The sequence below is a fragment of the Marmota monax genome, unplaced genomic scaffold, assembly GCF_021218885.2.
Source record: "Marmota monax isolate L192 unplaced genomic scaffold, Marmota_monax_Labrador192_F-V1.1 WCK01_AAM20220418_F8-fsc00074, whole genome shotgun sequence".
NCBI lineage: Eukaryota > Metazoa > Chordata > Mammalia > Rodentia > Sciuridae > Marmota > Marmota monax.
The window spans coordinates 8,013,042-8,039,082 of NW_026694232.1; the positions used below are offsets into that span (position 1 = coordinate 8,013,042).

At 43.8% G+C, this 26,041-nt stretch overlaps 1 protein-coding gene and 1 long non-coding RNA gene across 3 annotated transcripts in view; both read left to right on the forward strand.

The window, feature by feature from the left end:
- LOC124108420 (uncharacterized) overlaps positions 1-26,041 on the forward strand; it is a 131,700-nt gene that overhangs the window by 91,081 nt on the left and 14,578 nt on the right. For both annotated transcript variants that reach the window (XR_009228820.1, XR_009228821.1), the window contains one exon: positions 14,224-14,331. This is a non-coding gene — a long non-coding RNA (uncharacterized LOC124108420). The remainder of the gene's footprint in view (positions 1-14,223; positions 14,332-26,041) is intronic.
- On the forward strand, positions 10,874-12,612 carry Sox2 (SRY-box transcription factor 2). Its single transcript, XM_046466882.2, has one exon. The coding sequence runs from the start codon at positions 11,386-11,388 to the stop codon at positions 12,343-12,345; it is 960 nt and encodes a 319-aa protein (XP_046322838.1). The 5' UTR covers positions 10,874-11,385; the 3' UTR covers positions 12,346-12,612.

Below are 26,041 nucleotides of genomic sequence, written 5' to 3' on the forward strand. Positions count from 1 at the left end.
AAGATATTCATTTCCTACCTGAACAGCATTCTGACTCTTCTAATATACTCGAGAGGTGTAAGGAGGTGGAGTGGGAAGGGATGATTTGGAAATTGCAGATTCTGACACTGGCTCATTATAATACAATTTAAAGGGGGCTCTTAGGAACCTCTGTTACTGCGACATGTGGTGGTCAGGGGGCTTTCCTTCCTGCCTCCTTTTTCTTTTTTCTTTCTCTTCATTTTTTCATTCTTCTTTTTTTTTCCTTTTTTTTTTTTAATTTTTGGTAGATAAAGGTTAATCTTGGGCTGAATGATAGAGCTATGATTGACAAGAGAAAAGGTGTTGAGGGCAGGTCGCGCTGTCTTATTTACAGCCCACTGCTTGCTGTAGAGTCTTTGTTAGGACTGGAAAGCTAATTTAGTGCTGATCAAAAGCACCACAGAGTTAAAGGACTGGTAATGACTGCTAATTTCATTTCAGCCTCATGCATCCCCAACTGCTGTAATTAAAGACACGCTATTTAAATACAGGTGAAGGGTTTTTTTTTTTTTTTTTTTTTTTTTTTTTTAAGTTGGGGTGGGGGCGGGTGGATTACAATTTTATTTAGATTTTTTCATATACTAACTTGGGTGTTATGTAGTCCAACATCAGATTTTAATGTTGTTATTATTTAGAGCTGCTTCTTGTCATTTATACCTGGCTTTGCAGAATCGACAGTATGAAATGAGTCAATCACATAAAAGCCCTCTAAAGAAAGTAGAGGAAAATGATGCAGAGGAGGAACTATTTAGGGGGATTTAAATATTAGGGTCTCCCCCCCCTTCATATTAATAGTAGGGGCTTCGATAGAGCTGAAAGTATTTGAAACTTGGGGCAAGGTTAGCAGGCCAAATGGATCAGTGTCAGCTTTTAAGTACTTCTAAAAAGATCATGTGAACAGATGGAAAAATATATTTTTAATTAAATAATTTCCCCCACACTGTAGCTGCAGTATTGGCTCAAAAACCTTGTAATTTCTCAACCGATAGGAGTTTCTTTATGAGAACATCAAAGGATAAAAAGCTCTACATTTTCGTAGTTGGTTAAAATTGATAACCCCCTGTGCACGCGCGCGTGCGCGCGTACGCGTGTGTATACACACACACAAAAAAAAAAAAAAGAAAAAAGAAAAAAAAAAGAATTTAGCCTTTAATCTCTTTTTATCCACGAAGACTAAAGCTCTGTACTCGACCCCGCTAGCGGCTCTCGCCTTCCGGGGCTGGAACCCGGCTCAGATGTGAAGCGGCGCTGAGCCGCCGCGCAGGTTCGTGCCCAGCGCCCCCTGTTGGACACAGTAGGAGCTGCGCAGCGCCAGTCCTGGAAATCGCTAGAACCTTGCTCTGGGGTTAGAGAAAACTCTTTATTACCCTCCAAAAAGGAAATGGAATGCAGAAACAAGTTTTTATATTCTTAAGTGATAATATTTTAATTCAATAAAAACTAAAGAGGAGATGATACAGTCTTAATTCAATAAAAAAAAAAAATACAAAGACTAACTTTCCTCCTCCTCACATCCCAGCCATCTCCCACCCGGGTTTGGTTTGGGGACTCCTTTTAAAGACTATTCCATAGTAAAAGAGTTAGAGAAACAGGATGAAAAACAAAGAATTTTTTTCTGTAGCTATGAAGAGTTAAGCAAAGGCTCCTTCTCCCGTTTTGTCCGCATTTCAAACAATTAAACGGGAGATAAGCTGCTTGCTGTTTTGACGTTGTCAGCAGCCCTCACAGGCTCTAAAAGTACTGTTAACAGAGTCTCTGAGTAAACGAAATAACTTATTCCTACTTATTTATTTCCCGAGTGTAATTAAAAGTCCAGCTTCTTCTTGGAGTGTTTCCCATCCCCCAAATCAATCTTGGCCAAACTTTTCCTTTCCTGGCAAGCAGTTAGATTCTAGATACTGTGTCTGAGACAGGTGCCTGGCATCTTTGTCTTTTATCTTAGCCATGGGATTTCAGGGAAGGTGTGTCAGTGGTAAAGCGTATTTTCTTTGAAATTCAGCATGTAATTGACCAGGAATCCAAATTATCCTAGAGAAAGGAGTATTTTTGCACTTCCAAAAACTATCTGTCTACATAAGAAAGAGCTTTAACTTTCTTTGGTTAGCAAGGGAGGACAAAAGTAGCCTTTGAATCATTTCAGAAAGATAAACTATAAAAATGACACATTCTCTGAATTTGAAACAATGGGGAAATCTGGGTTTGTTTAGTTGCTTAAAATTAAACAATTTTTGTGCTTAATGATCTCCGTCTTCAGTGATGCACTTAAAATTTTAGCTTTCAACCTTAAGAACTTTAGGGCTTGCTTTTCTCTCTTAAATTTGCCTAGTGGCGGAAACTAGCTTAATTTTCATAACAGAATGGGTTTTAAAACATAGTTAATACTGTGGCTGCGCAAGCTTTATGTTGCCCTTATGTTTATTACTCTCACCTCCCCAAATTAGCGGATCCGAGATTGTGTTTCAAGGGGAATTGCTGTTCGGTGCGATGAGATACTTACTCCCTCTGATTCCAGAATCGGATCTCGGCTTAGGTTTTTCACTAAATAGGTTCAGAGGCAGTGGTAAGAAAAGAATCAAGCTTTTGATAAATCTCCGCCCGGAATTCGATCGAAATGACAGGCAAGCAGGATTCCCTGCCATAGCACCCCCAACCCTGTGCTCTGCGAAAAGCCCCCATTACGGAAATATGAAGTCAGGATTAGCTTTGTGAACCCGCGCCAACCGCAACCGCGTAGGTTAAGAAACCGTGCACTGACAGCGGAGGTTCGAAGGCTACACGGTGGCTCCCGCAACGCAGCATGATAGGGAGGCCAAAGCCTGTAAAATCGTGGTGGCGACCTCAGAAAAAGGGTATATGCCTGCTATTTGGAATTGATTTAGAATCTGCAGTAGCAAAGCCCCGGGGATTGCGACCCGGTTCAGCTCTCCCATTTGTGCGGTGAACACTTGGGCGACGACAAGAGGGAGGAGCCGCACCTGGCTGCGGACGGGTGTGCAGGCTGCATGCAAGTCCCCAACTTTCCAAGCGTCCAAGGAGAAAGCTTAGCCCCTAGTTGAGCAAAAACAGCTAAACAAGTGGGTGGCCCAGGCCTGAGCAAGTCATCTAACACTCCTGGTGCAGGAGTGTTATTTCTGTGGTCCCAGGTAACTCTGCCCCTGCCGGAATCCTACGCCCCAAGGCGGCCAGCAGGAAGGCAGCCCTTCCACCTTTGGGGGCTGCAGAGGCGGGCGGCGAGGGACTGACTCCTTAGCAGCAGCGGCTGGCAACCGGCCGTGTTTTTCCGCAGCGGCAAAGCGCCCTTTAGGGGCGGGGCGGTCGCCTTGGGTCTCACGTCCCAGCGTCCAGGCCTGAGCCCCAGCGGGGTTGGCTGGGCGCCCTGCTCTGTAAGTAGCCAGGCTTGCCTGATTCTGTGGGCGATGCAGAAGAATAGGCCACCCTAGCTTAAACCCACTGAGCCCGTGCCAACTCCTCAGCCCGTTCTTACTTTGATCCCTCACACCTTTCCTGATGAACCCAGGGGGAAAGAAAAAAAAAAAACCGCATTCTGAAAACCAGCAGATGTGTTTTGGAGCTTGATAGGGCTATAGGGAAGTGGAGAAAATTGACATTATTAAGACCAAGATTCAAGAAGGAGCACTCGTGTATTAAATTTACTCTTTTGCTTTGTTTTTAAAATCAAGAACCTTTAGATTCCTTGATCCAACCACGAGACAAAGGCGACAGAGAGAAAGCCCTGATTGATTTGGAGGAGCTGAGGTAGAGACAGATAGTCATCTCTCCACCACTCAGCCAGGCAGACAAACCCTGCCAGACTGTGAGTCCTAATCCAGGGCCCAGCAGCTACGTGGGTTGCTGAAGGGTGTTGAAACCACAAGTACAACTTGACACCATTGAGCCCACAGTGCTTGTCAATAATCTGTGAATTAGGTGCAGAGATTGTCACTGTAGATCATAACAGTTTCTGAAGGACTCATTACAGCCTATCGTGTCAATGATCTCCAAATTAAGGAGGGGGGTGTGGGGTAAGAGGGAAAAGGAGTGGGGAGAGCCAACAAAAAGGGAAGAAGAGTGGGAGGGGAGATAAAAGTCAGAGCCCCAGCTCCGAAGGAGCCTTTAAAGATTATCAGGCCAGCGATCTGAGAATTCCATTGGGATGAGCTTGGAAGCCCAACTCCATCTGAGCTGGGATTGGAAGGGGGGCGCTAGGGGGCAAGCAGAAGTAGGCCTCTGGGAAGGATGACTTCTCAGCCATTTCTTTTGAGGCTAGAAGAGCTTTTGGAAGAGGGCTCCAGATGTCAATGGGAGGCCTGGAGGATGCCAGCCCGCCCAGGATGGGTGTACACTTTGATTTAGAGCACTTTCCAGGGCGAGCCACAGCTGCAGATCTTTGTGAAAAAAGTGGTAATAGTTTCATTTAGGGCAGATGGTGATTGTAGGGTGATTTGTTTTGTTTTGTTTTGTTTTTTTCCAGTGGCTTGCTTTAACTTCTTTTCATGCCACAGGTAAAAGGTTTCCCTCCTTTTCTTTTGATAATCCTGTGCCTCACATGTTAAACAGATCTCATTTTTTTTCCCCAACTTGCTTTTTGGGATGCCAAACACCTAGGCCCTCTGAGATTTTGTCACTTTTGCAGTTTTGATTACACCTGATCATACTTCCGGAAGGGAGCTTATGAGTGACACAGGAGTAGTGTATACCATGAGATCACCAGTAGCAAGAATCTTGGAATGGCCTAGACTGACGCAAAGAAGTTCTTCCTTCATGCAGTGCACATGTAGCCCAGTCCGCACTGGTATGTCACTTAATGCGGGCCAGATAAACTTTGAGGAAGGTGTAGGTTTGTTTTTCCCACAAAAGTTGTGGTCACAACTAAATGTAGTAATCATAGTTGGAAAATTTAAAGTAATAGTCTTTCGTGAAATTAGAGTAACAATCCTAGCTACAGAAAAATTAGGATTCTAAGGAAGCCCCATTCCTATTCCTTTGATATGATTAACTGTACCAAGATGGTGTGTTCAATCAGAGAGATATGTACTTAGGCTTCCAAGCTATGATTTAGAGATACAAAAAGATTCAGGGATTTGGGGAGTCACCTTGAATTCCTGGTAGCCTCTTTTTATTTTTTTAATTCTCTTCTAATTTTTAAAAACAAAACCATAGATTCCACGCAACTGAAAACCACTGGTGGAAGCTCTTTAAGTTTTTAGCTTGTCTTTTTAAAAGGGAATTTCTATTTTAAAGAAAATTAGATCATTTTAATGGGCAAATTGCATTTTCCCCTGGACAACAGCTGCAGTGCAGGGACAGAATCTTACGTTAAAATTACTTGATAATTCAGAAATAGAAATGAAATTGTAAAATATGAAAATATTTCCCAAAAATATGTGAGCTGGAATATATGAAATATATGTGCAAATATATGATACTGTAAGTAATGTGATGATTATTATATATAGTCCAGAAGGCATATACAAGTGATTATATATTATTTTTGTTGCTATAATTTGAAGTAAGGGAGAAATTTAGTTTTCTAACTACTGAATTCTTTTAAAAAATGCATTTATTTCATCAATGTGAATTAGATGAAAGAGAATGAGTAAAAAAGGGAATTGAATTCAAAGCAGCTCTGCATTCCTTAGGTTTCAAGGGTCCTTACAGCTCTTCAGTGAAATTATTTGGTGAAATTGGGTCTGGACTGAAACAGCATTTGTTATCCCTTGTTCATTTGTTATGTGTAATGCCACTTCTGAGAACTATAGGCAAGGTGCTGAAGAGACTCACAAAAAAGAAAAAAATATGATTAAGCAATTTTAAATTGCCAATCTACCATGAATCCATATGCATAACTAATGTCAGTAAACAGAAAGGGATAGAAGTATATGTTTGTTCTTTGTGTTATCAAGAAACATTTATTATGGTTCCTGTCAATAATCCTTCACACTTCCAAAACCTGACATATTTGGTATAGAAAGAGAATGGGGAGAAATGTAGATGAAAGAATTTCTATCATTTTGAAAATTGTGCTATAAAAATAAAGGTGTCTCCTGTAAGATTTCTGGTAAGGGATCCTTCAGTCTCAAGGAAAGGAAGTTTGACAATGGTACAATAATCAGTTTCTAATTCGTGCTTTTATTTTCTATATATATCCTAACTTTCCCCAGCTTATTTCTTGTTGTTTGTTTTTGGAAAGTATGCGATACATTTTTAGAGAAAAGAAATCCCCTAATGTACTTCTTTACCTTCATTTGTTTGTGTTTGTTTCTTAAATCCTGAAGGATCAAGTTTTGGTCGTTCTGGAAGTCTTGTGGCTTGCTTCAATTTGGAGTGACTGAGGATTTTTGTAACTTAGAGGGGAGAAGGGAACATTGGAAAAATTGACTTATGCCTGTGTCCTTACTCTGTAACTCTCAGTTTGCTTGTATTTGGGGATAGATCTAAATAAAATTCAAATCATCAAATTTTCCAGTGTTGTGCTATCCATTTTATTTTCCCTTTATCTTTGGCTTTTAAAATCAAGAACTTTTCCGTAGTTGCCCTACTTCACTTTTTAATTGTATGTGCCTCTTCCATACCAGACAACTGGTATCACTGCTTCACTGTAGTATGATTACTGCTATGGTCAGTTTCATAGAATATGGTTGGAAGGTCAGGATTCACAGGAAACAAAAAAAAAAAAAAAAAAAGGAAGGAAGGAAAAAAAACCTTCATTTGGCCAAATCTGGCTCCTAATATATTTAACCAGTTCCAGAATTAGAAAGCCTTTCTGTACATTTTCTCCTATTTTTCCAGCTTTTTTTCCTTACGTAATGAAATTAAAACTTTTGGAGCCCACAGTTGACATTTTTCAGAAAATTGAGTTATCAAGGCAGTAATTATTTCACGGGGAGATAAAACTCTCATAGCCCTAACTGTCAAATAGGGCCCTTTTCAGATTTTAATTACAAAATAAAATTAGTCTGCTCTTCCTCGGAATCGTTTGTGAGTGGTTAAACAGAGCTTTCCCCCAATACTGGTGGTCGTCAAACTCGGCTAATTAGCAATGCTGAGAAATTCCAGTTAACAAGGACATTCTCCAAGACTCTGCAGGTTCCCTGCCGTTTGCCTTCATTTCCATAAGAAGATTAAGAGAGGAGGGGAACACACTCAAATGCAGATGCAGAAAAGAAGCGTTTTTTAACAAGCATCATAATAGTAAGATGCTTGGCTAGTTCTCACCTAATTACTGCAAGTTAAACCTCTATTTGCCACTAAGAAGAAAAAATAAGTCTACAGTCCCCTATCTCCACAAAATTGTTAGCTGGCTTCAGATATAACACTTGAGGACGTAGAGGGAGAGGTTAGGAGAGAAAAGTCAATGTAAAAGATTCTCCAGTAAAATTGAGACACACTTAGCAGTTAAGGCTTTTTGGCTAAGACTGGGAGTAGAACAGAATCAAATCAGAATATTCCAAGAATTCTGCATTTGTGTTCCTAATTAACAATATTGCCCTAGAAGTATGTAGCTTTTCGCTGCCCATGGAAGGAAAGTGTTACATTGTCTTTAGATTAAGCACTTTCAATTTTCATATCCTGCCAATGCAATATTTTAAGTTATCTGAGGTTGAAGTACCCTGTTCCAAGTCTTTCTGGGATTGTCTAGTAGTCAGTGGTGTATTATTGTCAGTACTGTTAGCTGACCTTTTATAAACCTAAAACAGGGTTACTTCTGTTATCTATTGGGATTGTTAGAGTTATTAGTATATTTAGGGGCAGTGATGGTGCTAGATTGAAATCGAATGTCCGGTGATCTGATTTTTTTGAATGCATATGTCTTAGAAAAAATTCTAAAGAGAAAATTGTTTCTGCTATCACCATCTTCTTTAATCTTATTTTCATAGCACATTATTGTGCATAAATGCCAGCCACAGTTAGTTTATTGCCTCAATAAGTACAGCAAGCTTAATTAAAATAAAGCTGTAAATAAATGCAACCAATGATAACACAATTGTAATGTATTTCCACAGCTTATTTAATGATAAAAGCAATTAACAAAAACTTAGACAGCCCCTTTAACCTTTTAAATGCATTATTATAGAGTTCAGACACAGGCACATACATCTCAGAACATGTAAATGCTTTTATATATCATCCCAAGAAAAATTTTGTGCCTTTTACTATTGCCCCTCGAGAGAAAGAGAGATTTAAAATATTTGCTTTTATAACCATTTGTTATTAATATTTATTTTAATAAATATACACCACCATTATTCACACCAACCTCATAGGGTTTTTTCCTTCAAACTTAATTATCCATAAGCTTTTTTTAAGTTTTCTGAATAATGCTATTAAGCGCAGACCAATACATACACAATCATAAAGTGGAGCTTGTTATGCCCTTCGTGGCGCCTGGACAATCATAATTCATTCATATGTTGAATCTCATAATTTGTACCTATTTTTTTCAGTGGTTTAACCTCCCACTTATCTTGAGGTTGTATGTACATTTCTAAGTTAAGCAAATTAAATTTGATTCTTATGATTTGGAGCCACAGTTTATATGATATGTTAACTTTTCTTTTGTTTGGATTATGTGTAATTAGTTTGATCTTCCATCCCCCTCATTTTTTTTTTTTTTTTACTTTAATTATTTCCAAACACCTTCTTTTAAAGGTAAAAGTGATAGTCTCGGAAAAGCGAACATACCAGCAGGGGGCGCACCAGCCACATCCCTGAAACCAACTGCGCTGAAAAATCGGTGGCTGTCTTCAGATTCTCTGTCAACCTTTTTTCTTTTCTAATCTCCAAAGATCCGTGTTTAGCTTAATATTACACCTCGACTAAATCGAAAACATTGCTTTATTTTGAAGACTAGAGAATCCTGACGCATTTTGAGAACACCAGTCTCATCCTTTTTGGACTCCCAAGAACTAAAAAAAAAATCCCATAATTTAAGGAGAAAAAAGGAGAGCCTGGGGTGGGGTGGGGGGGAGAAGGAAGGTTGGTTGGAAATAATTTAAGAAAAGTCTGCAAAATTCTTTTTCACAACTTTTCTGGGTCTCCAGTGGGTATACTTAGCTTGAATTTGACAGTAATAGATAACCCTGGGAGGGCAGAATTGGAGAAGTTGGAGGGTAATTATGGGAAGAAGGTTAGTAAGGAACAAAACAATGCACAGTTTGTAAAGATAATAAATGGAACGTGGCTGGTATATACTATTCACTACATTTTCTTTGGGTGAGTAAGGGTAGATCAGGGGAGGAGGGGGCGGAGAGAGTGTAAGAGAAGAAAGAAAATAAGTAACCCCGATGGTTTAAGCTCTTTATAAAAAAAGAAATGGCATCAGGTTTTTTTTTTTCCTCCCCCCCCCCCCCTTTGTAGTCAAGTGCATTTTAGCCACAAAGATCCCAACAAGAGAGTGGAAGGAAACTTAGACGGGGCTTTGTTTGACTCCGTGTAGCGACAACAAGAGAAACAAAACTACCTATTTGTAACGGACGTGGTGCCATTGCTCTCCGCTTTGAGCGCCTACCTATTGAAATCTTTACGTCGGGACAATGGGAGAGCGGCTAAAATTACCCTCTTGGGTCCTGGGCGGGCAAGATTCCTGAGCCTGTACCCCCGCCCCCATCCCATCCTCCTCCAGCTTGAGCCTAGCTGGGCTTGCAGCTTCCTCAGTCTGGGCCTCCTTCCCCTGCGTGTGCTACCAGCACCTGTGCCTGCTGAGCACCGCCCCCCGCCTCCCAGGCCTGGAGCCCCTTGGTGGCGCAGCCCCTGACCCTAGCGGCCAGCTCTTTGCTGCCAACACCGTAGAAGTCAGCCGGGGAAATGCCAGGGCTGGTTCTGCTGGAGTCCTGGGAACTCTGCGTGGGAGGGAGTTTGTGAGTGCGGCCCAAAAGCCACCTCTGTACAATGTCGTGGGATGCCAGGAAGTTGAAATGACCCTCCCCCACTGCCTGCACTTTTGAATGTCCTTCTCTTGTCTTCCCCCAGCCCGCATTTGTAAGCAGCATCCCCCAAAATCCTTATCTGGGAGAGACTTTAGAAAAGTAGGGAGAAGGGAAGAGTACCCTCATCGCCTTTGCAGGAAGTGAACGGTGACAGACTGGTGGGAGATGTGGCTGGGAATAACAGAACAGGTTGTAGTTTCCTGGGCCAAAGAGCTGGACTGGGCAGGGAAACAACTGCTTACCAAGGCCCTGCCTGCCCTTAACTCCAGAGTCGAGTATGTGGTCAGAGCGAGCAAGATTCATTTTAAAAAACAGAACAAGTAATGTGGAAGCAAGAAGGGTTTTGAGGACAGAGGTTTTGACCTCCTAACTTCTTGTCAGGACAGTGTAAGAAGTGGGTGACTGGGTGCTGGCACCAGCAAAGGAAGAGGGACCAGGGAAGAGCCTGGTTAGTGAGAAACCTTAGGGGGCTGGAGTCAGGAGCACTGCTGTGGGATGAGCGGGAGAACCAGGACACACCAACTCCTGCAAGGCCTGTTTCCTGGAATACTAGTTCAACAGTCGCCCTGAGCCACCCACTCTGCCCTGCCCCACCCCCACACCTTAGCTGCTTCCCGTGCCCCTTCCTCATTTCAGGATCTTGCACTAAAAAGTAAATCTATATTAAGTTTGAAGATGGGGAAAAAAAAAAAAAAACCCACATAGTCTTAGTGCTGTTTACCCACTTCCTTCGAAAAGGCGTGTGGTGTGACCTGTTGCTGCGAGAGGGGATACAAAGGTTTCTCAGTGGCTGGCAGGCTGGCTGTGGGAGCCGCCTCCCCCTCCTCTCCTCCCCCCCTCCCCCCGCCTCCCCCGCGCGGCCGGCGGCGCGGCAGGCCCCGCCCCCTTTCATGCAAAACCCAGCGGCGAGGCTGGGCTCGAGTGGAGGAGCCGCCGCGCGCTGATTGGTCGCTAGAAACCCATTTATTCCCTGACAGCCCCCGTCACATGGATGGTTGTCTATTAACTTGTTCAAAAAAGTATCAGGAGTTGTCAAGGCAGAGAAGAGAGTGTTTGCAAAAGGGGGAAAGTAGTTTGCTGCCTCTTTAAGACTAGGACTGAGAGAAAGAAGAGGAGAGAGAAAGAAAGGGAGAGAAGTTTGAGCCCCAGGCTTAAGCCTTTCCAAAAAATAATAATAACAATCATCGGCAGCGGCAAGATCGGCCAGAGGAGGAGGGAAGCGATTTCTTTTTTTTTTTTTAAATCGTGATTCCAGTTTGCTTCTCTCTCTTTTTTTCCCCCAAATTATTCTTCGTCTGATTTTCTCGCGGAGCCCTGCGCTCCCGACACCCCCGCCCGCCTCCCCTCCTCCTCTCCCCCCGCCCGCGGGCCCCCCAAAGTCCCGGCCGGGCCGAGGGTCGGCGGCCGCCGGCGGGCCGGGCCCGCGCACAGCGCCCGCATGTACAACATGATGGAGACGGAGCTGAAGCCGCCGGGCCCGCAGCAAACTTCGGGGGGCGGCGGCGGCGGCGGCAACTCCACCGCGGCGGCGGCGGGCGGCAACCAGAAGAACAGCCCGGACCGCGTTAAGCGGCCCATGAACGCCTTCATGGTGTGGTCCCGCGGGCAGCGGCGCAAGATGGCCCAGGAGAACCCCAAGATGCACAACTCGGAGATCAGCAAGCGCCTGGGCGCGGAGTGGAAACTTTTGTCGGAGACGGAGAAGCGGCCGTTCATCGACGAGGCCAAGCGACTGCGAGCGCTGCACATGAAGGAGCACCCGGATTATAAATACCGGCCCCGGCGGAAAACCAAGACGCTCATGAAGAAGGATAAGTACACGCTGCCTGGCGGGCTGTTGGCCCCCGGCGGCAACAGCATGGCGAGCGGGGTTGGGGTGGGCGCCGGCCTGGGCGCGGGCGTGAATCAGCGCATGGACAGTTACGCGCACATGAACGGCTGGAGCAACGGCAGCTACAGCATGATGCAGGACCAGCTGGGCTATCCGCAGCACCCGGGCCTCAACGCGCACGGCGCCGCGCAGATGCAGCCCATGCACCGCTACGACGTGAGCGCTCTGCAGTACAACTCCATGACCAGCTCGCAGACCTACATGAACGGCTCGCCCACCTACAGTATGTCCTACTCGCAGCAGGGCACCCCTGGCATGGCGCTTGGCTCCATGGGCTCGGTGGTCAAGTCCGAGGCCAGTTCTAGCCCCCCTGTGGTTACCTCTTCCTCCCACTCCAGGGCGCCCTGCCAGGCCGGGGACCTCCGGGACATGATCAGCATGTACCTCCCCGGCGCCGAGGTGCCGGAGCCCGCCGCCCCCAGCAGACTTCACATGTCCCAGCACTACCAGAGCGGCCCGGTGCCCGGCACAGCCATTAACGGCACACTGCCCCTCTCGCACATGTGAGGGCTGGACAGCAAACTGGAAAGGGGAGAAACTTTCAAAGAAAAACAAGGGAAATGGGAGGGGTGCAAAAAAGGAGAGTTAGAAACAGTATGGAGAATAACCTGGTACGCTCAAAAGAAAAAAAATCTCTTCACCCACAGCAAATGACAGCTGCAAAAGAGAACACCAATCCCATCCAAACTCACGCAAAAACCGCGATGCCGACAAGAAAACTTTTATGAGAGATCCTGGACTTCTTTTTGGGGGACTATTTTTGTACAGAGAAAACCGGGGGGGTGGGTGGGGAGGGTGGGGGATTGGACCTTGTATAGATCTGGAGGAAAGAAAACTACGCAAAACTTTTTAAAAGTTCTAGTGGTACGGTAGGAGCTTTGCAGGAAGTTTGCAAAAGTCTTTACCAATAATATTTAGAGCTAGTCTCCAAGCGACGAAAAAAAAGTTTTAATATTTGCAAGCAACTTTTGTACAGTATTTATCGAGATAAACATGGCAATCAAAATGTCCATTGTTTATAAGCTGAGAATTTGCCAATATTTTTCAAGGAGAGGCTTCTTGGTGAATTTTGATTCTGCAGCTGAAATTTAGGACAGTTGCAAACGTGGAATGAAGAAAATTATTCAGATTTGGACATTTTAATAGTTTAAAATTGTACAAAAGGAAAAAAATAGAACAAGTACTGGCAAAACCATCCCTGTGGTCTTGTTGAAAGGGCAAAAGTTTTAGATTGTACTAAATTTTTTAACTTACTGTTAAAAGCAAAAAAAAAAAAAAAAAAATGGCCATGCAGGTTGACATCGTTGGTAATTTATAATAGCTTTTGTTCAATCCCACCTTTCCATTTTGTTCAGATAAAAAAATGAAATTACTGTGTTTGAAATATTTTCTTATGGTTTGTAATATTTCTGTAAATTTATTGTGATATTTTAAGGTTCCTCCCCTCTTTATTTTCCGTAGTTGTATTTTAAAAGATTCGGCTCTGTATTATTTGAATCAGTCTGCCGAGAATCCATGTATATATTTGAACTAATACCATCCTTATAACAGGTACATTTTCAACTTAAGTTTTTACTCCATTATGCACAGTTTGAGATAAATAAATTTTTGAAATATGGACACTGAAATTATGTTTGAGTCTTTCATTTATTTGGATAACACTGATTATACATAACTTCTCGGGAATTGTAATACTATATTCAGCCACGAAAGCAAAATGCCAAAAACCTTGGTATTAATAGTCCAGCAACATGTGCTAATGTTAACTGAAAAGAGAGAGAGAGAGATGGCTGGTTGATTAATAAGTACCCTGGAAAAATTGAAATGCTTATGTCATTTCTAAAATAGAAACTAGAGACATATATTGTAAATCCACCCCCTCCTTTTCTAAGCAGCATGAATAAGCATGATGGGGACTTACACTTAAACTGATTTGTGCCACTTGTTGCCAGAAAGGAGTCAATTCTGAAATTTTTCATGTAGCTTAGCAGATGGGGTATTGAGCCAAATCAGAACCAGGTTGGCTGGTTTTGTCTTCATTTTCTTCACAGCACAATGGCCCTTTGAAACCTGGTTATAGGGGGAAATGATGCTTCTTGTATCGGAATAATTGCAAACTAGACATGCAAAGTGTTCATCTGCTGGGTGGGTGTTTGGATTACTCTGGCCCTGCTATTGTCTGAGAGGAAACAAGTGGTTTGCTTTCTTTGTTCCTTGACTTCATAAACTTTCTCCTCTACATTTTCCTGTTTAGAGCAAGGGAAAGCAAAGAACGTCTTGCAAAATTCCCCGACTTGCCATGGATGTAGTTTTTTTTATTATTTATTTTCTTTTTTTTTTTTTTCCTTTCTCTCCCTCCCCGAATTCCATTTCTTAAATTGGCAGCGTGGGTCCAAGCCTGTAGCCCCAAATCGGATAATCTCTGCAGCTGATAACAAGCAAAAGAGAAGCCAGGCAACAGCCATATTACAGAAGAAAACAATCAACTCCGAGGTAGATATTTTACTTTGTCCGGTCTAATCACATTTGGAAATGATTATGCTTTTGATCTGTTAACTGTTTTACTACAGTAGTAGAGAAGTGGGGGGAGGGGAAAGGGTGGAGAAACAAGATTGGATTTGTTGTTTTCTTTTGCCCTAGGAAAGGTAAAGAAAGGCTTTAGTTGTCCTCAGTGGGAGCGGAAAAGTTGGGAAAATCGACATGGTCTTTGAATTAGCGATGCTCCAGTATCACAACCAATTCGCGCTTTGGCGCCGCCGGAGAAACTATGACCTAGTCAGGGACTTTTTTATTTACTACTTGCTTCGCTCATCTTCCCCCACCCAAGGGGACCAGGAACCAAGAGCCGGGCATTCTTAAGAGTGCAGGATTGCTTTCCACAATTTCAAGAGCTTGTCGTGTCAACTTGCTGCAACTTTGGAGAAGTTGGAATCCGGCAGCGCTTTCCACCCTTGAGTAAAGTACCCGCAGCAGCCACTAAGTTAGCTCATCCTATTGGTTTGCATCTTCTCATTTCCAAGAAAGTATTTCTTGAGGTGTTGCTAAATGTTGGGTCTAGGTTGAACTAGGAATGTCTCATTTTCTGTATTTTAGCTTATTCGGAATTGCTTTATTTTGTGATTTGGGGGTTTTATTTACTTTATCCTCATTTTAAGGGTAATGTTGTACTGGGAAGGGACAGTTATTCCAGTTCCCAATTCTAAGCGAGGCATTTTCCCCCCTAATTAATGCAGAGACTCTAAAAGAATTTCCCCCGGCCTGGCCAGCCATTGTAATGCATATACGGATTATTCACGTGGTAATGAGCACATTCGCCAGTTCTTGCTCACACATAGGAATAAAAGAAACTTTGAATAAAGATCCAAATGAACGTGCTGGGGGTGTGGGGTGGATATCCCCGGAATTTTAGCCAATCAATTTGATATAGAATGTATATATTTGAAAAATAAATATATGCTAGGAAAGAAAAAAAAAAAAAGACCTGCAGGATCAGACTGAAAAGCAAAGTTTTGGCAAAATGTTCACGTTCAAATATTTTGCAAGCAGAAAGGGAGCACAATATTTTAGAAGTTGATATAGTTTTTGCAGTGGTTGTCACTGTATTTGTATTAGACAGGATAACTTGCCATTTCCCCTCCCATCCAACCATATCTGCAAACCAAGTACTTGAAAAATAGAAGCCAAAATATTTTGTTTACAAATATAAATTCATTTGATAAACTGCATCTGAAGAAAACCATACAAATTTCATTGCATCATTCATTTGATCGAGTAAAATAGTTCTCCAAGTTATATCATTTCATAGTTAGATTAATATTAACAATACAGTATTTTAACAACAAATGTGATTTTAACAAAAAATATTCTGAAGATAGCTACTGAGTATTTAGTTCTTTCCTTGGGATATTATTCAGCTCAAGGAAACCACTTTTCAGTCAAAGGGGGTGAATTTAAATGTTTTGTTAACCTTATAAACAGACTAGAAATGTGCAAAAGGATGAGATTATAGTCAGTTCTCTGCGTTTTTTTTTCTCTTCCTGCCCTGACCCCCACCCCCATACTTTAAATAAAGAACGTTAAAATATTTTTGCTGAGCTGTAGTAGATTAGCAAGGTTTCTTTGCCAATGCTGGAAAGCTGGTATTACAGACTGTCCCAGGGGAAAATGGCTCACATTAACCACTAAATGAATATTTGACAAGGGCTCATTCGGAGGTATTATTACTATAAACGTGTCCCTACTGGACTTTTCAGGGGTCAAAGAGCAACGCTTCAATTAATTATTTAGACTGCTAGTAGATTTGGTTGTAATAGCTGTACTTATTTCTAGAAACCGACACATTCTTACAGTAGGAAAAATCTCTGGAGAATCTTCTCCATCAGCAACCCCTTAGATTGAAAAACACATGGACCCCTGGCATTCTAAAAACTGACTTTTTTATTAAACCTTATCCTGGGCTGGGGGAAGGAATTATGGTCTCTTTTTCTACATCATAGACTATTTTGAGTTTAAAACGGGAGGGGGGAGGACATAACCATTTATCTTAATTTCCACATCATGTCTGGCAAGGTCTTTTAGGGATTTGCGATGTGAGGAGAGAAGAGAGGGTGTTTATTTATAACCTTTGCCTTTTCTAAGTAGCAGTGTCACAGGATTTCAGAGACCCAGGCAGGCCCTGAATTTAGACAGGATCCACATTCCTGTTTGCCAGGAAAAATCTGAGGTTTTAAATGGAAAGCTCCATAGACTGAGTGCCCTGAGTTCTAATAGTGGCAGAGTAAATTGGGGTGCAAGGTGTAGTTCTTCCTTCCCTCCCACCTATTGGTCAGAACACTGCAAGGTGCATGAGGAGGGGCAGGGTTGCATTTTTGCCATGTCATAAGTTCTTCCATGGCCCTAGGTAAGCTGGTAGGGGAATGATTTTGGGAGTAAGATTCCTTGACAATAATATAAATTGAATGAATAAGAGATAAGCTGGTGGGGGGGCGGTGGAAGCAGTAATTACAAACCCAATTCATTCAGCTTTTCAGAACTTTTGTTATGGGAGTTCCATTGACGGGTTTTGAGCTGCCAGTTTTCTCACATTAAAAGGAACTGATCAGCGCCTCAGGGGGACAAGGAATACCGCTTAACTGCATAGTGATGGGGTCTTCATTTAGCACCATTACAAGAAGAAAATTAAACAGTGCCTTTGTGTGCACGAGGTTTACTTTTCAACTGCTAACAGTTTATAGCTAACTGCTCTGAGATTGAAGTTTGACTATGGTTTGATCGCCTGTGAGTTGGCACTGCTTATTTATTTATTTATCTGTTGTAACTGAAAGAGCTTTCTACCCACTACGACCCCCGCCCCCTTTCATTTCTTGGAGAATTTTAAAAAACAGGTCCTCATATTTTTCCTTGTGGAAGGAGTTTCCTTTGTCATGAGCTCATTTTGTGAAGACTTGAGCTCACATTCCCCCCCCCCATAATTGCTTTAAAATAATTTGCATCTCTATTTTTTTCTTTCTTCTTTCTTTCCTCCTTCTCCTCCTCCTCCTTCTTTTTCTTTTTTTCTGCTGCATTTCCTTGCTCTCAGAGCTCAAGCTTTTCAGGCTGCAACAGTGGTTGAGGATGGAGTATGACTTAATATTCTTTGCTTTCTCTTTTGACCCAAGTTAGAAGCTATCTGGGTGGATCTCCCTAGGGACTTTGTCTGTGAGGTGAATACCTTAAAGAAGGGAGAAGGGGGAAATACTGTGATCCTTACTATGAAAATCTGGATAAAGTCCAAAGGGACATCACCTCCGAGGGTCTGGAGTAAAAAGCTGTGGAAGGAGCTTTCCAAAGACAGGGAAATTGCCCAAACCAGAGAAATTGATTTTGTGTTTTTCATAGTTATCTTCTATTAAAAACTTTCCTGGAAGCCTAATGTGTAATACCCATCACGGGAGGCTTGGTACCTCCTCTCTTTCTTCTGATGATGCTGTCCAGTTTTACGATTCTTGTTTTCAGTTCGTATATTTTTCTTCTGTGGCCTTTAGAAAAGAATGGACTTGAGTTTTTTGTTTTGACTAAGGAGACCTCTCTTTGGAAAGGTGGATTATTAAGATAAGTCTAAGATTTCTCATGACAGAGAGCTCTCTGTGTGCAGATGGATTTTATATTATATTTTTGTTTAATGTGATGTTTCTGATTCCTGGAGCGCTGTCCTCAGTTTTTCTCGCAAAACAAAAAGAACATCCCTTTATTTGAGAGTAAAAATAGTTGCTGCTTCTAGGCATTTGGACTAGAGATGGTTTTTCGACTTTGCAAAGAAGCACCAGGTGTTTTAATAGCTCAGAGAAGCCCATCGTTTCATTACCATCGTCTGCCTGCGTGTTCAGGATAAAGTGTGCACTGCTTTACAAAGATTTCGGCTCTTTGAAGTATCATTTGCTTCCTTCTCTCTCGGCTTTGGTGCGGGTGCGGCTCTGGCCTGTGACTGCGCGGGCCTCCCGCTGGCTGCCTAGGGGAGCGCTCAGTGCCCAGCTGAGGCGCGCGGGAAGATGCGGGCCTAGGCCGACTAGCACCGGTCGGGACTTGGGACTTGACGTCACCACTGCCCCCAGGGTCTCCCCAGGAAGGTGCTGTATGGGGCTCGAGTTCTCTCTGCCGAGGCTTTGCCAAAACGGTTGCATCTCCTCTCCCATAACCCTGTATGGTCCCAGGTCTGGCAAATGTAGAAAATCTCCGGAGCTGTTGGGATTCTCACCGCTCCAGAGCCTTCTGCCTTCTGAGACCTCCTGACCCCTGAGATGGTTTAGGCCCCAAGCTTTCCAAATCAAATCCTGCCTTCTTGCCGCTTACCACAACCCTTTTCTTGAAGGGTTGTTTGCCCCTGTTTGTGACCATATCTCAGAATTAGTAATCTCTTTCCTGCCAGATCAGAGGTGGTGGATTGGCAGGGGTGTGAGAAGGGATGGAAGCATTCTGGGCTCTCCAGAATATTATGCCCTTCTAGGGTCAGAGCAGGTAGGAATGGGAAGACACAGAACCTTCACTTTCTCATTTATAAAATAGCTACTACATATTTATTTTACAGAAGATGAATGTAAAGAACCTGACAAAAAATAAGCTTAATTCATAGCTACGATTTTCTTACTGTCCTGCAGAATTAGATGATGGGGAAGGGAAGCAATTCTTGTGTTAGACTCCAGAGATAGATACAGAAATTGTGATCCTGTCTCTCCTTGTTGGTCCTGGGTAGTGAAATAAGACTTGTCAGACTACCCTTCTTACTTTTCCAAGTGCTCTTTTTGACTTAGGGTTGGTCTAAGAAGTTATCTTGCAAACTTGCCATCCCTAGGTATCTTCCTGAAGGGCAGGATCCTGGCATTTCGGTTAGCAGCCGCCCCCACCCGCAGAAGGCAGAAAAATAATTACTGTATTAAAAGGAGCAGTGAATTCTTCCCGAGGGTTCTTATCGCTGGCGGCCAGGCCAGAAGCCGGACTGCGCCCCCACCCCCACCCCCACCTCCACCCCCACCCAGTGACGTCAGGGCCTTCAGGGCCTCAAGGATGAAATGATTCCGTTGAGGGTTCCAGAAAGGGTAATCCAAACGCTGGCAGGACCAGGTCAGTGGAGCCGGTCTCCATCACCACTACCCAGCTCAGCTCTGGAGGCTCCGGAGAGTCCTCGCCCTCTAGAGCATAACCAAATACACAAGTAGCCAGAGCCTCACATACATTACACTCATCAGCCAGAGGAGCACCCTTTTCTCTTACATGTAAACGTTCAAAGTTATCTGATTTGCTAGCTAGAATTTGTTGTGGGATCTGTTGTGGTTTTGTCGTGCTTATGTTTGTTTTGTTGTCAGATGCTAGACAAAATTACAGGGAAAAAAAAAAAAAACTCTTTACACTTTGCACCATAGCTTTATTTTATTTAAGCCCACCCAAGTTTAAGCAGTGATTTAAGATTTGGACTTGGAAGAGTTTTTTGCTTCTGATATCACCATGATTAGGACAGTTGTCTGACATACCATTGCTATTGCAATGGTATTATAATTACTGTGCCCTATCGATTTTCTCTTTTTCGCTCCTAGTAATTTGTATAGCTTTTAATAATCTTTTTAGAATCAAGTATTGATAAGAGAACTTCTAGGAACCATTTCTTAAATTGTAGATAAAAACCATTTGGGGGGTGGGGTGGAATTCATATAAGATTTATAAAACTATTTGTTGGTGGAAAAGCACCTTGTACCTTAGCATTTTGGGAAGATGAACTTCTAAAGTTTTCTTTCCAACTTTCAAATCCACTTAAATCATTAAATTAGTGCCCCTCCAATGAGAAGCATTCTGGAAATTGGGCCTTATGTTCTCGTATTGGACCAGAACCTCACAGAGAATACCTTTACAAGAATTAGCCAATATTTTGCATGCAGCTAGTTTACTCTCAACTCACATCCTGGCTGATTTGACTATCACACTTAACAGCTCAAATCTAGGTTATTAAATAACATTACAATTCAATCAGAATGAAATACTAACTGGCAAACCTGTGTTCTCCTCAAAGTCCTCCTCCCTTTCTACTTCCCCTTCCCTCCATCTCCAAGGAAAATATCTCAAAATCAAGTTTCCCATGAAGGTTTATTTACCCCCAACTTCTGTTAAACTAGACCAACACTCTCTCATCAGCTTTCTAAACACTCTCTCATCAGCTTTGTGAAATGGTGTAAAAACATCTTGGAATCCAAGATGGCAAAATAAACCTGGGCATATGGGGAAGACTTCATTGTTAGGAAATTGATTTAAATGTTTAACTCACACTTCAGCCTCAATGCTTCCCTTACTAACTGTTCTTTCTTCCCTCACTGCCTGCTCCCAGTTCTTGGGTACCCTACCTCTATTAGCAAGCTGGTTCCCCCAGCATAAATTATGAATGCATATCAAGCAGGCCCTTCTGATAAGATAAATCAGAGGCTATTCTCTTTTGCACATTTCTGCTTTTATTCCCATGGAAACTTCTCCCTACCCCACAAGCAGTGTCTTTCTACAAACTTACTCTCCCCATATAAACTATAGTGGTATGTTCTCAGTAGGAAAAAATCAGGTAATTTTTCCCCCAGGAAGCCTTACAAGTTAAGGATACAAAATATTTCATGGTTAGTTGTATGAGCTTCCAAATTAGCTGCATATAAAGTATTTTAAGGTTTTTTTTTTTGGCTGTCACTGGCTGGCAATACTCATTTTGTGTGTGTGTGTTGGTTTGAAAAGCAGGAAGAAATGTAATGAATTGAGTGCTGTCAGAGATGTCTTCTGTTTGAACAATCTGCGATGGGCTGAATGGCAGGGACTCCCTCATCCAGTGCAGGTGCAGTAGAGCTGGGGAAGGGGGGAGGGGGGCTCCCTCTGTTCAGTCAAAAAGCACCATTCTCCACAATAGACCACACACTGACAGCCAGCGTGACATCAACTCACACTTTCATACTTTTTCCCCTATCCATAGTTCTGAGTTCACAAAGTGGCCATACACTAGCCTTAGTTAGGTTCCTTTAATGAACATTTTGTGGCTCCTGTGGCCAACATTGAAATGTGCTGAGCCCTCAGAGGAACAAATAGATTTTTAATCGTGAGTTCCAAACCAAAATGTATAGCTATAGATATTAAAAATCAGCTGGTCTCTCCACTCTCTCCCAATATCAATGTTCATGACAGTCCCAGATGAGCTATAATCCAAAAACTCCAAGTTAAAAGTTTCTCTAAGGCTACTTAGGTTCCAACACCCTGTCTTCCATGTCCTGAGAGATCAAACAGGAAAAGAGAGAAGGCATGAATTTCATGTATTTATTTAAATGTAAAAGGACTTCTAGTATTTTATTATACTATGTGAGAGAGCTAATCCTGCAAATGAACAGACATTAATCTTGTGGAGTGGAGTCCTGTCCCCTTTTGAATCACTTATACTGGGGAGGAAAAGATAGGGGTTAGGAAAGGCAGTAACTATTTTAAAACTCTGGACAAAGATGTGACCACCACTAGACTGCCCCACTGTTAAAAGGACTGTACCTTGCAAGATTTCATTTCACACTTTTACACGCCCAGGCCTTGGGGCCTCAAGTTTTAAACGGAATTATTCAAGAAGGGGACGCTCATTATTGGAGAAACTATCAATCCCTTCTTCTTGCCCCCTCCCTCACCCAGTCCCTACTCCCCTTTACCCCCACCCCTTTGCACTTTAGTCCGGGATCTGAACCCTTTAGCAGAATGAGGGAGGGGGAAATAAAGGACTGCAGGCCAGGACAGTTCCCTCAGCACCACCGTCGCGCTGCAAGATCCCCGTGGCCCTGCCACTATCTGATTTCTCACTGTGTGGTGACTTGCTATAGCATCGCGCTGTGGAAAATTGCTCCTTGCTTACTTATTTTTAAAAAAACCACGTAGCCCTATACATTTTTCATGCCGCAACAAAAACATCAACTTTCCACTCCCCCTGAGCAAAACGTGTTTATCTTTCTCCTAAACATTGTTCAGTGGGTGGGAGCAGGAATAGGCAGACATCTCAGGGCAGCGGTCACAAGACCCTCCACCTATCCCTCTGCGTGGAGACAAGGAGCCCGGGGTCTGGCAGGGTGGGGCAGGGGAATTTGATGCACAGGGAGAGTTAAGGTCAAATTCTTTTAAACCTCAAATAGCACCGGAAGAGATGGGTAAGAGTGCTGAGAAGCCCCTTACTGTGACTACTACGGGTCCCCGGGTGGCCCATTGTAGGTATGCCTATGGCGCCTACTAAAGTCTAGGCCTAGGGCGAGAGACGCTTCCTGCCCCTAGACCCACAGCCCGCAGCTACTTGATAGCTAACGTGTCTTCCGGCCGGTACACACCCACAATTAATCTTTCTTATTAAAGCCTCCATTCTGTACCCAAGGGGCGACTCAAACCTATTTAGATTTCCTTGGTTGGCTGCACAAATTTAAGTGGGCAAAGAGTTATAAACCTAATAACAGAGGGCGCGCGAGAGAGATTGAGATTTGAGTAGAGAAGACGAAGGATTCGCTAGGGGTGTAAGGATGCTGTGGGCCTTGCCCACCCGGTGCATCTACCTCAAGGTGCACAGCAGGCTCTGGGAAAGGCAGCGAACCTCACGGGCACAACTCACACACATCTGTACACACACCTACACCCGACCCTTTTCGCTCACAGGTAGTTTCCATGAAGATGCCTCTTCGGATCTCCCAAAAGCCCCTCAGAAACGCGGGATTCTTAGAGTATCCCAAATCAGGGACCTCGTAGAGAACCAAGGAAGGTTTGCACTGTTTGGGATTAATTGAGAATAATTAACACTGGAGACCGTTAATCACCACTTTGCTGCTGCTCTCTGCCTCCTTTCGGGTCTGCGGCGTCTGCCTCTTTCGCTCCCGCTGCCGACGCGGGTGGGTTTGCTGGTGAAAGTGAAGACGTCGCGGTAGCTGTCACCCAGTTCGGCTGTACTTTTTTAAACGCTCGCATATTGTTTGATTACTAATTCGAGTTAATATGATCTTTATGGCAACATAACAGTGGATAATTGGCCTTTTTTCTGAACAACAATGTAAATCACAATCGCTTTATTATTTAATAACGTCAAACGCTTCGTTGGATTGGCCCCGACCGAGAAGACCTTTTCTTTCTAGACAGTGTTGTGGAGGAAGAACAATGAAGATCTAATTGTGGAGATTTCATAAGTTGGCTCCCGTAAATGAACAGCTTAGATATGGAAGTTCCAGCAGATGTGGGCACTATTTGCTGTAGAAACTCTATCCCCACCCCCAACATACACAGTCCAAACATTCTATTGGAGGTTTTTTTTTTTTTTTTTTTTTTTTTTTTTTTTTGTGTGTGTGTGTGTGTGTGTGGTGGTAGTGGTGGTCCTCAGATCCTAGCAACCACCTAAAGTTTCCAGTAGTAATTAGAGCTTTTATCGGGCTTGCTCTTCAGCCCTTTATATTGCCGATTTAGCATTAAGGCATTAAGTCCACACACCAAATTAGAGTGACTTCCAAATAGCCACAACCACTTATGCGCCCTTTAGGTCAGTTTTTTTTTTTTTTTTTTTTTTGTTGTTTTTTTTTTGTTGTTGTTGTTGGACGCCAAGGACAAGGTCCTGTATTTTGCTTTGTTTTATTTTATCTATCTATTTATTTATTTAGTCTTGCTTGGTTTTGATTTGGCTTTTTTGGATAGAATCACTTGGAATATACTTTTTTTTTTCAGGGAGAGTTTTGCAAGGGATACAAGCCATAATTTTGCAAGTGCATGGAAGAGCAGAAGAAACCCAAAGACCCCTCAAATGAAAACGACAATACTTGGAAGGAAGGGTCTCACTGTTTGAAAGAAAAAATAATCAGATTTGTCCCCAAAGCCCCCATTTCTAACGGTATCCATCCGGGCTTTTGCGGTCGGAGGACCGCTGTCTCGGGGTCTTCAGACTTTGTAGTCTTTTTTTGCAAATGGAAAGCCCCCACCATTGAGAATTTGGGTCAAGGAGAGAGACTCAGAACCTACAGCAGTTTTTGTTTTTGCGTGTGCCCGCCTCTCCATTTTATTCAACTTCTCTTGCCTGTCGGGAAGCAGAACAATTCGCTCCCCACCCACCCCCCTCCGCCCCGCTTCTAAGATAAACAGGAGGTGAGAAATGCTTTGCCTGCACACGCGCCCTAGGGGCCTCCTCTCCCTTCACACACTGCCCCCCCCCCCAACCGTGCAGCTGTCCCCGAACCAGACCTGGTGGAACATACCCCTTCTCTCTTCCCACCCGCATTTCAAAACCACCACATTGACTATTCTACAGCCATGTTCACATTTTCAGCCCTCTTTGCCACTAGCCAATTTGTTCCCGGTCTGCTCCCCCCGCCTTACTGAGAGCCTCAAAAGTGAAAGGTTGAGGAATTGGGAGAAGGCAGTGGGTTTTCAAAATGTACCCCCCATACACCGCACCCCTTTTGAAAGTATTTTACCACAAGGAGTGCATTTGGAAAACTTTCCCTAACAAGAGTTGGGCGCAGTGTTATTCTTCTGCATGGGTCTGGTGGCCTCCCCGCCCCCGCTGGACAATGCAGGCTTTGAGGCTCGGTGGCCTGCAGGCAGCGGGAGACGAGGGGACTGGGCAGCCTTCCTCCTAGGGGCCCGCAGCTGGGGAAGCGCCAGGCAGGGAGCAGGGGCGGGGAGGCGGGCCACGCAGGAAGGAAAGCCATAAAAGTACCATTTTCCCCCAAGTCCTGCACAGAGGCAGGCTTTGAGGACCTAAGGGCACGGCTGCTGGGGAGGGGGTAAGGGGACAAGGGGGCGGTGAGAGGGTGTGCGTTTTGTTCCTTTTCACACACCATCACCCCCCCCCCCCATTTTTTTTTTTTCGGCACAGAATTATACACCCTAGGTTTTCCAAACCCCTGCCCTCACTCTTGAGGACCTGGTCTTTGGTTAATAAAATAATGCTCAAACCGACCCCCGCCTTTTCCCACTCCCGCTCCGGGTGTGGCCCCACAGGGGGAGAAAACTGCTCTTAAAGCATCACTTTTCTTTTCCTTACAGTGGTGGGGATCGAACCTAAGTCCTTACGCTTGCTAGACAAGCCCTTTCCACAGAGCTACACCTCCAGCCCTACACCCCTAGGACGTCACTTTCTTGTTGGGAGTGTTTTTCTCCCCAAGAGAGCATCAGCACCCTCACCGTCTAGGAGAGCACTCTGAGGTCAGCGGAACCCCTCAGATAGTTACCACAGTGGTGGAAGCATTTGTCTGAGGTTTAAAAACGTATACCAAACCGGGTGTTGGGGCCACGTGCTGTGCCTTCGAAAAGCCGCCGCGGGCCCTGGCTTTCAGAGCTGCGGCAGCCAGGGCTGGCGTGGAGGGGGCGCTGAAACCACCGGCGGGCGATAGGAGCCGGCGCTGAGCAGATCTGGCCACAGCGCTGAGTGAAGCGAATTATCTGGAGCGTGTTTGATCTGGGGGCTGCGTAGTCAGCTTCTGCTTTATTTGTTTGTTTGTAATCTCATATTTAGCAAGCCAGGACCGTGGCAGCTAGGGAGAAAGGAAGAGATGGAGGAGGGGGCTTCGCAGTAACCACACCCCTTCCTAATGAGTTAATTTCCATACTTGCGTATCCGGCATCTAGCGCCCCCCTTTTTCCAGAAGCTACCGTACTGCTGCGTCTTGCGCAGCGCAGACACCTCTACTTTGGATTGAAACAAAAAACCTCGCGGTAA